This window comes from Callospermophilus lateralis, unplaced genomic scaffold (genome assembly GCF_048772815.1).
Source record: "Callospermophilus lateralis isolate mCalLat2 unplaced genomic scaffold, mCalLat2.hap1 Scaffold_138, whole genome shotgun sequence".
NCBI classification, from domain to species: Eukaryota; Metazoa; Chordata; class Mammalia; order Rodentia; family Sciuridae; genus Callospermophilus; species Callospermophilus lateralis.
In genome coordinates, this window is record NW_027512535.1 from 2,822,018 (window position 1) to 2,834,819 (window position 12,802).

The window sequence follows — 12,802 nt, forward strand, 5'->3', positions numbered from 1 at the left end:
CCGATTCACCAGAATTTTATTGAGGAATTTTGCATCTAGGTTCATTAGAGATATTGGTCTGTAGTTTTCTTTCTTTGTGGTGTCCTTGTCTGGTTTCAGAATCAGGGTGATGTTGGCCTCATAGAATGAATTTTGAAGAGCTCCCTCTTTTTCTATTTCCTGAAATAACTTGAAAAGTATTGGTATTAATGCTTCTTTAAAGGTTTTGTAAAACTCCACTGTATACCCATCCGGTCCTGGGCTTTTTTTGGTTGGTAATCTTTTGATAGCTTCTTCTATGTCATCCATTGATATTGGTCTGTTCAAATTGTGTGTATCCTCCTGACTCAGTCTGGGCAAATCATATGACTTAAGAAATTTATCGATGATGTCTTCACTATCTTCTATTGTATTGGGATATAGGTTTTCAAAATAATTTCTAATTGTCTTCTGTATTTCTGTAGCATCTGTTGTGATATTGCCTTTTTTATCCCGTATGTTAGTAATTTGAGTTCTCTCTCTTCTTCTCTTCATTAGCATGGCTAAGGGTATGTTGATCTTATCTATTTTTTCGAAGAACCAACTTTTAGTTTTGTCAATTTTTTCAATAGTTTCTTTTGTTTCAATTTCGTTGATTTCTGCTCTGATTTTAATTATTTCTTGCCTTCTGCTACATTTGCTATTGTTTTGCTCTTCCTTTTCTAGGGCTTTGACATGAAGTATGAGCTCATTTACTTGTTGTTTTGTTCTTTTTTTTTTGAGGAATTTCCCTCTTAAAACTGCTTTCACTGTGTCCCATAGATTCTGATATGTTGTGTCTGTATTTTCATTTATCTCTAAGAATTTTTTGATTTCCTCCTTTATGTCTTCTGTAACCCATTGATCATTCAGTAACATATTGTTCATTTTCCATGTGATGTAGGATTTTTCCTTCCTTCTTTTATCATTGATTTCCAGTTTCATTCCATTATGATCAGATAAAATGCATGGTATTATCTCCACCCTTTATATTTACTGAGGGTTGCCCTATGGCATAATATATGGTCTATTATTGAGAAGGATCCATGTTCTACTGAGAAAAAAGTATATCCACTTGATGATGGTTGATATATTCTATATACGTCAGTTAAGTCTAGGTTATTGATTGTGATATTGAGTTCTGTAGTTTCTTTATTTAACTTTTGTTTGGAGGATCTGTCCAATGGTGAGAGAGTGTGTTGAAGTCACCCATAATTATTGTGTTGTGGTCTATTTGATTCTTGAACTTGAGGAGAGTTTGTTTTATGAACGTCGCAGCACCCTTATTTGGTGCATAAATATTGATAATTGTTATGTCTTGTTGGTGAATTGTTCCTTTTAACAGTATATAATGTTCTTCCTTATCCCTTTTGATTAACTTAGTCTTGAAGTCGATTTTATTGGATATGAGGATGGCTACCCCTGCTTGCTTACGAGGACCGTGTGTGTGGTATATTTTTTCCCAACCTTTCACCTTCAGACTGTGTATGTCTTTTCCAATCAGATGTGTCTCCTGGAGGCAGCATATTGTTGGATTTGTTTTTTTAGTCCATGTTACCAACCTATGTCGCTTTATTGGAGAGTTTAAGCCATTAATGTTTAGAGTTACTATTGATATATGATTTGTACTTCCAGCTATGTTTGATTATTTATCTTTTTTTTTTAATTTACTTTGTTTCTCCATGATTAGCTTTCCCCCCGCCCTCTGTCTTTACTGAGGTATATCGCACTGTTGGTTTTGGTTATTGTTTTTCATTTCTTGTTCATGTATTATTTTGATCAAGATTCTTTGCAATGCTGGTGTTCTGGCTGCAAATTCTTTTAACTTTTGTTTAACATAAAAGATTTTTATTTCGTTGTCGTACCTGAAGCTTAATTTTGCTGGATACAAAATTCTTGGTTGGCATCCATTGTCTTTCAGTGTTTGAAATACGTTGTTCCAGGATCTTCTCGCTTTCAGCATCTGTGATGAAAAATCCGTTGTTAACCTTATTGGTTTACCCCTGAATGTAATCTGCCTCCTTTCTCTTGTAGCTTTTAATATTTTCTCTTTGTTTTGTATATTGGATATCTTCATAACAATGTGTCTTGACGTTGGTCTACTGTGATTTTGAATGCTCGGTGTCCTGTATGCATTGACAATTTGTATATCCGTTTCCTTTTTTATTTCTGGAAAGGTATCTATAATTATTTCATTCAGCAGGTTGCTCATTCCCTTGGTTTGAATCTCTATACCTTCCTCTATCCCGATGACTCTTAAGTTTGTTTTTTTTATGTTATCCCATATCTCTTGTATGTTTTTCTTGTGATTTTTTACCAGCCTTTCTGAGTTGGCTAGACTCTTTTCAAGATGATATATTTTGTCTTCATTATCTAACGTTCTGGCTTCTACTTGCTCTACTCTGTTAGTGATACTCTCATTTGAGTTTTAAATTTGGTTTATAGTTTCCTTCATTTCTAGAATTATTGTTTGATTTTTTTAATAATCTCTATCTCCTGATAAAGATGCTTATTTGCTTCTTTTATCTGTTTATGTAATTCATTTTCAATGTGTTCTTTCACTGTTTAACTTTTCTGTCTCATATCCTCTTTAAGATTCCATTCCATATATCTAAGGTATTCCTTGATTCTTTATTTGGCCATTTTTCTGATGCCTCTAGGTCCTCCTGAATATTTAGGCTGTCCTGCTCACTTGGTATTAACCTCCGCAGGGTCAGAAGGGACAACCAGTTGTTTCAGTGAGATCGTTTAGTGCTGAGTCACAGCGGTTTGCCTGAGAGACACAGGCGAACAGGAGCATTAATTCAGCCTATCCGGGCTCAGTGCATGTTCTGAGAGGCCCAGACTGTTTGCCCCAGATTCACGTCAGCTCAGCATTACCTAGTGATCCTGAGCAAACAGCCTTTAGATGGCTTACGACTCCCTATGCCCGCACAGCTGAAGAGGTCAGAGACTTGATCTCTCCGTGCCCTCCGCCATGTTGGATCTCTGAGTCAGCCTCCTTATATCAGAAGAAACATTTGGCATTTATTTTTTTGGGATTGGCTAACTTCACTTAGCATTATCTTCTCCAATACCATCCATTTACCTGAAAATGCCATGATTCTGTTCTCTTTTATTGCCAAGTAAAATTCCATTGTGTATATATGCCACATTTTTTTATCCATTCATCTACTGAAGGACATCTAGATTAGCTCCACAGTTTAGCTAGTGTGAATTGTGCTGCTATGTGGCTCTGTCCCTGTAGTATGCTGTTTTTAAGTCTTTCGGTTATAGACCAAGGAGAGGGATAGCTGGGTCAAATGGTGGTTCCATTCCCAGATTTCTAAGGAATCTCCATACTGCTTTCCATATTGGCTGCACCAATTTGCAGTCCCACCAGCTATGTAAGAGTGTACCTTTTTCCCCACATCCTCACCAACAGTTATTGTTGTTTGTCTTTATAAGAGCTTCCCTTCTGACTGGAGTGAGATGATATCTTAGAATAGTTTTGAATTTGCATTTCTCTAATTGCTAGAGATAATGAACATTTTTTTATATATATGTTGATTGATTGTATATCCTCTTCTGAGAAGTGTCTGATGATGTCTTTGGCCCATTTGTTGATTGGGTTGTTTTTTGGGTGCTTACCTTTTTGAGTTCATTATATATCTTAGAGATTAGTGCTCTATCTGATATGTGAGGGGTCAAAATTTGCTCCCAGGATGTCAGTTCTCTGTTCACTTCACAGATTGTTTCTTTTGCTGAAAGGAAACTTTTTAGTTTGATTCCATCCCATTTATTGATTCTTGGTTTTAATTCTTGCACTCTAGGAGTCTTGTTAAGGAAGTTGGAGCCTAATCCCACATGATGAAGATCAGGGCCTACTTTTTCTTCTATTAGACGCAGAGTCTCTGGTTTAATTCCTAGGTCCCTGATCCACTTTGAGTTGTGTTTTGTGCATGTACAGAATAGAGGACACAGAGACTAACCCATAAAATTACAATTATCTTATATTAGACAAAGTTGCCAAAAACACGCATTGGAGAAAAGATAGCCTCTTCAACAAATGATGCTGGGAAAACTGGAAATGCACATGCAAAAAAATGAGGGAGCTTCTTTAAGCTACTTCTAAGTGAAGAAAATATTTGGGGAAGAATTAAAGTCATCATGTTTATGAAGTTAATTGCTTCAAGATTCACTAAGTTTAAAAGAGTACATCAAATTAGATTAAAATTGCATGTCTATATATTGGGAGTTCTTCCAGGAAAGGACCGTGTCATATTCATCTCTGTAGCCCATGAAGGCTGACTTGCCAGTTTGCTTATCTATCTCTTTCTTGGGCAGGGATTTATGTGAGTATAGAATCCTTGTCCTTCACATCTGTTTTTCAAAATGTTCTTTTAATAACTGCCTATTAAACAATTGAACCAGTTGCTTTCATAGGTCTTTACATTTTTCTTTTGAAATGTAACATATTCAATAATATCTCAGGGTATAATTCCCCTTCAGTTTGTAGTTACACATATGTAAGAATGTATTTGAAGCCAGGCATGGGTGCATGCCTGTAATCCCAGCAGTTTGAGAGGCTGAGGCAGGAGGATCACAACTTCAAAACCAGCCTCCGCAAAAGTGAGACCCTAAGAAACTAAGTGAGACCCTGTCTCTAAATAAAATACAAAATAGGGCAGGGGTTGTGGCTCAGTGGTCAAGTGCCCCTGAATTCAATCCTTGACAAACCCCCACCCCCAAATACCAACCACCAAAAAAAAAAAAAAAACGTATTTGAGAGAGATAAGTTTTAGTAAAAAAGTCTGATTGGGGGTGGGACCAATAGCCAAAGAAATTGTAATTTTGTAATATTTTAACTTGCTAAATGTGTAGGTTATTTAAATTATTACACTGTTGTCATTTGAATGACAGATTGTTGGAGTTTAAGGGGAGGAATATATTCTCCAGCCAAGTGATTGGATCTGTCGGCAGCTGAGGTGATTTACCAAAGGTCCACAGGATTCAGCTATCAAAAGGACAAGAGGTTGTACTGAAAAATTATCCCCATGCCCCACCCATGGCTGAAGTTACAGCAACAATAGATAGCAATGGCTAATTTCAGAAGATCAAATTACCACTGTTTTAATGAAGATAGGCAATATGATTAGAAAATACCTGTTCCACAAAGAAAAATAGTCACTGAACAATGATTATTCCTGTGCTTGATTATTATTGTTGCTGTTCAAGGCCAAAAGGATCACAGACCATTTGACTCCGAAAACTCTCAAGACTGACATGGAAAATAATATTGTTTTGAATTCAACTAGAACCAGATCAGTTCCTTAGCAGATAAACCCATCAAAGAAAACTCACATTGAATTGTATTTTTAAATGGATGTTTTTGTTTTTGTTTTATTGAAAACAGTAGCTATTCAACATCTTGAATGGTTCAATAACAACACTGATTTGAAAGCCCATATATTCTACTTCTTTTTAGTACATCCCTTCTTTAGCAAAGCTCCTTAACATTACACATCTCTACAGTTTGCAGTGTTTTTTCCGAAATTAGACATCTGATTATTTTTGCACCCTTGAGCTGAGGGTATTATCTGAACAACACAAGTATAGGAAGGCTCAGAAAACTTAAGAGACTAAACTCTATTTGAAATCAAGGTCTTATACTGGAAGTCTGAAGTTTTCTTTATCATTTCACTTCTTCCTTAACACAATTCTTTTTAATGCATGTTTCAAAATACAGTGGTATTTTTTAAAATCATATAAACCTATAAATTTGTGGCCAGACTCTGATTGCAATAAACTTTAAGAGCACATTTTTTTTCTCCTCAGAATGTTAATAAAGCTAGTGACAAGTGTATGGTTTAACTTGAAAATGATAACCTGTCAAAATGAGCACCACACATTAGTGGTGTAGAACACACATCCAATAAAAGCCAGCTTATTTGTTTAAATGGTAATGCTCAGCATTTTCATTTTTGCTTCCACCTGTAACAACAAATTTCCTCTCCCCCCAAATGCCTGGCAACTACACAAACTGAAGTTAAACTACGTGGCTATTAAGTAGGCCATTACTATCTAGGGGTTGGAGACGGTGCCCACTGAAGTGAGCAAGGCGATGTGGGGTAGTAAATACTAGCTTCATAAAGTCCCTAAAACACTTAATTAATGAAAACCAAACATGGATAAAACCAATTTACCCTGATTTACAGACTCCCTTCATCTGGAAACAGCTGCTTAATGCTCTTCTTAAAAACACAGCTTGCTTCTTTCAGTATTAACAAGCTATTATTGTGAGTTATGTCTTTCTTTCAGTATATAAATTCACTTAAAGCCAACACAGAGAAGTTTATAAAATGTAAGCTTCATGTTGTTTTAACGTACGCTGCAAGTTTTTTTTTTTTCTTATTTTGTTTTTTTTTTCAAACTTTGACAGTTTTGATGAAAAGCATCACTCTTTGACTCTTGTAAATTTAACTTTTTGCTTCTTGGTTGCCTTATTTTATGATGTTGGAATGACTCCTGCTTTTTAAAAAAAATATGTGAGTCATTATGAACACAAACTGGTAACATGGATGAGGTCTCAGAGACCACAAGTTTCTGTGTTAGACCTGGGCTCCCCCTTTTCCTCATTCTTTCTCTTTCTTTCTTTCTTTTTTTTGTTTAAGTGGGATTTTATGCATTTATTAAAATATCATTTTTACAAATCATTTATTTATTTTCATTGGTTTCTGTTAGTTATGCATGTCAGTAGAATTCATTTTTATAAAATACTAAAGTGTAGAGTGTATTATATTCCAGAGGATATACTTACTATATGGTAAGATTCACTGTGATATATTCATGTATGTCCATAGGAAAGTTATGCCAGATTCATTCCACTCTCTTTCCTTTTCCCATCCTTCCTCCCTTCCCTTCAATCCCCATTGTCTGCTCCACTGAACTTCTATCTCCCACCCCCTGATTGTGGTTTAGCTTCCACATATCAGTGAAAACATTCCACTTTTGGTATCTGGAACTGGTGTCTTTTACTTAGCATGATAGTCTACAGATCCATCCATTTACTGACAGGCAAATATCTTAAGTCATTCTTGATATAATCTTATACAAGTATAGCAGTAATTCCAGAAAAATCTGTGAGGGTTAGAAAGTTGTCAGATGGGTGAAGAAATTTATATTTGTTGAGACTCATCTGAAAGGCTGGAATTAGCTGTATATAGATACACACACAGTCAGACCCATCAACTTCCTAGAGATTTCTAGCTTGGACATTCTGAACATGGAAAAAAACAATTGTTCCATTGTTTTGCCCGAAGCTCTGCATTTTTATTATTTGAAAACTAATAGCTTAATATTAATTGCTTTGCTGATTTCCCTTAACAAACAAAACAATGCTGAAGCTAAATAAGAGGTGTTAGAAGTTAATTCATGATAAAAACATTTTTTTGTTCATAGCAAGCTGACAACGGAATAAAGAATTTTTTTAAGAGTTAACATAACCATTTCCATCATCACCTTCTCTCTTTTTTCTTTCTTCATAACCATTCTGAAATGAGGTGATTTTATTTCTCTCCATTAATCTTTACTTTTGATTTGACAGTAAAATATATCAAGCTTAAAGCTTCTTAGTATATGAATATTAAACTATAATATGAGATACTAATTGGAGAAGTTACCATCACTGTTTATGCTTCAATACAGCATCTTAAGAAATAGGGTAGGAACAAAAACTCTTTAAAAATAAAGAAAAAAACCCTAAATTTCCTTTCCCTACAAATGAAGAAACTCTGAAACACCTGTGAAGAGTGCTTAATAAATATATAAAGGGAGCATGTTTATTTTTCTACTTGCACTTACATTATTTGATTTTCATGTAATTATCATGAGACTGAACAAAAATACATATAAAAATACATTAAAAAAGTTCTATTTGATTCAAATTTTAAATTACAAATCTCAGATCATTATTAAAAATAGCTATTGTCCCTTAAGTAAATGAAAACATAAGAGAGTTTGGTTGTGTACAGAGCAGGACCACTGAAAGAATAAGAAGTTACTGAATTAACAAAAGCTTTTTCATGGACTATTTGGTAATGGGTATAAGTTTTCATATGCACTTAAAACATTAGTACTTGTTTCACAACTGAAATCTCTTTTATATGCTCTCTCTAGCCACAGGGTGGTTACACATCTGTCCCCACTTTTCTTTCCTCTGGTAAACTCTATTTTTATTGCAGATGTCAAATCCTCTGACTTTTGTCTGGAAACTACCTCCCTTTCCCAAATCATTGAGCTTCTTCTGCTCTTATTTCCTGGTGCCTGCCATTCATTACATTTATTTCTGATGTGTGCTGTAACTGAACTTGGCCATGTAGGCACCGTAATGCCTACCTTCCACCTGGACTCAAAGTACCACGAGGGCAAGAGTTGGCTCTACCAACTTTTTCCATTTTATCCCCAGAGCTTAGCAGAATTCCTGGCAGATACTAGTAAGAACTCAAAAATGTCTAAGGAGCAGACAAGTAATGAGAATGGAAATCCCTGAAAAATACCATATCACATATAAAACCATAAATATGGGTGTTGAATGCAAGAGAGTTGTCCTACTCTTCATTTTGGAGATAATGTTGGGGGAAATGTGAATGTGGGATTGGAGGAGGTTATTGGAAGCAGGGAGATGAGTTAGAAAGCCCTGGTCTCACTGAGAAGATAGGTATGTGGATTGAACTGGGACAGAGAAGAGACGATAGGTCTCTTGTGATTCTGGCACACCTCCCTTCAGTTTCAGAGGGTCTTTGATGTGTTTTCCAGGTTGATCGCCAGCCTCAGTTTATTCAAGGCTACCGAGTAATGTATGGTCAGACTTCAGGCCTACAAGCCACCTCCTCATGGCAGAATTTAGATGCCAAAGTCCCAACTGAGCGAAGTGCTTTCTTAGTCAATCTGAAAAAAGGAGTCACTTATGAAATTAAAGTCCGACCATATTTTAATGAGTTCCAAGGAATGGATAGTGAATCTAAAACAGTCCGTACTACTGAAGAAGGTGAGTATCCCAATTTGTAATGTAAACCAAACTTATACTATGAATAAACCAACTTCTCTTACAGTTCTATTTTAGTATATTCCTTAGAAAACTAGACAGAGAACATTTAAAGATATATGGGCTGCGGTTGTAGTTCAGTGTAGAACACTTGCCTAGCATGTGAGGCACTGGGTTTAATCCTCAGAACAACATATAAATAAATAAAACAAAGGTCCATTGAAAACTAAAAAGTTATTAAAAAAAGAAAAAATATATAGTAGGCACTGTCATTTTTCTCTTTGTATTAGGAGAATTGTACAGAATCTGACAAAAATGAATATAAAAATATAAATAGATTCTGAATTTAAATTCTTCTTAAACATTTGAACCAAGTTTTATATGTTTCTGTGCCCTTGATTTTGATTGCAGCATATTTCCATATATTTATGTGGGTGCAGTTCATTAGGGACAGACTATAGAAAATACAAGATCACAGGTTATTCACAATGACTACTCCTTTTTTAATGTAGTAGAATGTGATATTTTCTTTTCTCAGCCATTTTCTACTGTGGGCATTGCCAGTCTGAAACATAAGCTCTGATTTGGAAGGTCACTTTCATGTTTGTAATACGTTTCTTCTTAGGAAAATTCTTGCCTTCTCTCTAGTTTTGAAAATTTTTTTACCCACAGATACTTTAAAGTCAATCAATGATGGACCTAAGATTGATATAGGTTTCAACTAGTCCATTTATAAAGTCTCCTTCAGTAAGCCAGAGACTTATAATGAATATTGCTATTAAAATAAAAATGCGGGATGACAAAACAAATCCCCCTTTTTGTTTTTATACTAATTTTATGTGCACCAATCCTAACAAAAATCTTTTGTCTAAATGTATGTTATGCAAAGAGATATTTTTAAAAAGGCTTTAAGAAAATGTATATTGTTTGCTTATACTGACCGGTATGTCTGACCAGAGAAATTTTATAAAATATAAATTTTCTATAATATAATACAGAGCAAAAATAGAATGTTCACATTAGTTTACAGTGTGATCCACAGGCAGGGGCACAAAGCCTTATTTTAAAGGCACATTTGCTTTACTTTTAGAATATGAAAAGAAAATGCAAGATTGATAAAAATTGGTAGTATTTTCTCCAGCATTAAATTTTTACCATATCTTGCAAGTGTAGTACTAATGAGCAGGGTGGATAACTCCAATACAGAAGATCACATTGGAATCCTCCCTCCGAAAGTCATTTTCACTGCAGTTAGGCTTTTCCTCTGGCCTAGACATTTGTCACCATTCAGTGTACATTCATCTCTGATTTCTGTGGCCTTGTGAAGGTAACAAATGGAACTCAGCTGGGCTATGTCTGGGAATGATGAGCAGCGATTTGGGTTCTTTCACATCTGTACAAAGAAGCTGAGTACCAGAATAAATGACCTGTCAGGAAGCAGGCCTGGTATTCTTGCCAAGCCAGCAGTAAGGAGAATGAAAAGCCAGTTTCAAAAGTGTTATTTTTCAGTGCAGTCTACTTACTAACTACAAGGCTGGTAGAAAAGTGGTCAGATTGATGTCATCATACCCTCTTTTACAGCAATATTGTCACATAGAGGAATAGGAAAAGAGCAATATTGTATTATCACATGTCTGTGTACATCCTATATCTCAATGTAAATATGATCATTTCTCAATGAAATTTATGTCCTGACAAGTTTGCCAAACATGGGAAAAACCTTATCAATGGGTCTTCAAAATATGTTTTAGATACGATTTTTAAGGGACTAAACTGTGCAGAATATAAAAGCATTGATGGTTTTATATAAAAATCCTTTAATGTCATAAAATTCTTTGTTTTCTAATTATCAAGGAATTTTTATGTAGAATCCTTATTATGCTTTCTCTACATTTGGTTTAAATTCAGAGATTCACTGAAAATAAAGGAGTATTTTTCTGCAAATTTAATATTTCTTAACTCTCAGATGCACCGTATGGAATATGCTTAGTCTAAATTCAGGAAAACCTTCGTGCTTCCTATTTCTCAGTACAGTGGTAATTAGTTATAGGAGAAACTATAAAGAAAAAGAGTTTTTGTTGGAAATCAAAATCTGACTACTTCACATCTGACCCAACATGAACCTGTTTTCATATTTATCATCATAGTCTCTTGCCCATCCATATAAAATCAGTTTTAAATCTTAAATTATGGGTCAGTTTATGAGAGTCAATTATTGTTCCCAGTGTGAAAGGATTGTTTTTCTTTGGTGGTGAAATTTATATCTGTGTTTCTGTTTTTATTTACTAAACACAATCGAAAACAATATTTTTTAAAAGACTGTCAATAATCCCACTATTCAAAAATAATATCTCATAAAATTTTGATATATATTCTCTCAAAATAATTTTGGTTGGAAGCTATGATTTTATTTTTCAGAAACATGGTCTATTAGAATTGAAATAATCAAATTCTTAAAACAGATGTACCTGGTTCAAATCCTGACTTACCATTTAACTTTTTTTTTTTTGGTAAGGGAGTTCCAGGAATTTAACTCAGGACACTCAACCACTAAGTCATATCCCAAGCCTTGCTTTGTATTTTACTTAGAAATTGGATCTCACTGAGTTGCTTAGGGCCTAGCTTTTGCAGGGGTTAGCTTTGAACTTTTGATCACCCTGCCTCAGACTCCCAAGCTGCTGTGATTACTGGCGTGTGCCACCATGCCTGGCTTCATTTGACTGTGATAAATTTCTTACAGTAGATCATTTCCTTTTCTGTGAAATTAAGAGTTACTTCTACCCACTGAGGTTATGGTGATAATGAAAATTGACATTTTGGTGCTGGGCATATAAAAACCACTCATTAGCATGTTAACTGTTAAATTTATTATTTAGTGCATGTTTCCCCACCTGTTGTATTTGCTTTAATTTTTTTATTGAGTTTAATGACTGAATTCTCAAAAAAAATTGTCACTGTTAAATGCTATATACAGATTTAGAAGTACTGGAAGCCAGAATGTCATTGGTCTTGCCTTTCTATTCATATTTTGTAAGCAATGCTAATGTACACTGAGACTCAAAGACTGCATTTATCCTAATTACTCCCTCTGCAGCCCCAAGTGCCCCTCCACAATCTGTCACTGTGCTGACAGTCGGAAGCCACAATAGCACAAGCATTAGTGTTTCCTGGGATCCTCCTCCTCCAGATCACCAGAATGGAATAATCCAAGAGTACAAGGTAGGGCCTGCATGAAGAAGAAAGGTTTATGGATAGTTTTTTGGAGAAAGTTCAGTGTCATATGAGAAAGAGACAGCTCTAAATATTCTCTTATTCATTTAAAGTGTGAAGTGGTTATACCTTTGTATGACAGGTAAGGAAACAAATGCATCAGGAATCACAACTTAATTTTAAGATTACAGACACATAACTGAGTTGAGCAAAAAACCTACAACAGTGGAATGATTTTCTATATGGTATGATCCAGGAACCAAGGATTTAAAGGGATGGGGATAGATGTAGGTAATAAAGAGGTCATCCCAGAAATTGCCTGCATGATTATTATTAAATTCTATGTAAGGGACTTAGGGCAGCTGTTTTAAATCTGGTTCTCAAGAAATGGAGAGAGATTTTGGATTTAGAGTGGATAAGGTAGGAATAGAAGATGGCAACACCAACTTGATCTCTATATTCTGCTTTTATTTATTAAGATTTTGAAAGATATTTCCCTTGCGGCGGGGGGAAGGTGACCATTAAAACATCAAATTAAAAAAAAAAACTTAAAAAAGTTTTGTCTCTTTT

The 12,802-nt window shown here is 35.0% G+C and overlaps 1 protein-coding gene across 1 annotated transcript in view; it reads left to right on the forward strand.

Annotated features, from left to right (window-relative positions):
• The window catches only part of LOC143640222 (roundabout homolog 2-like), a 144,620-nt gene that overhangs the window by 63,589 nt on the left and 68,229 nt on the right, over positions 1-12,802 (forward strand). Inside the window, 2 exon segments of the mRNA XM_077108109.1 lie at positions 8,794-9,025; positions 12,117-12,241. Coding sequence (XP_076964224.1) covers positions 8,794-9,025; positions 12,117-12,241 — 357 coding nt within the window.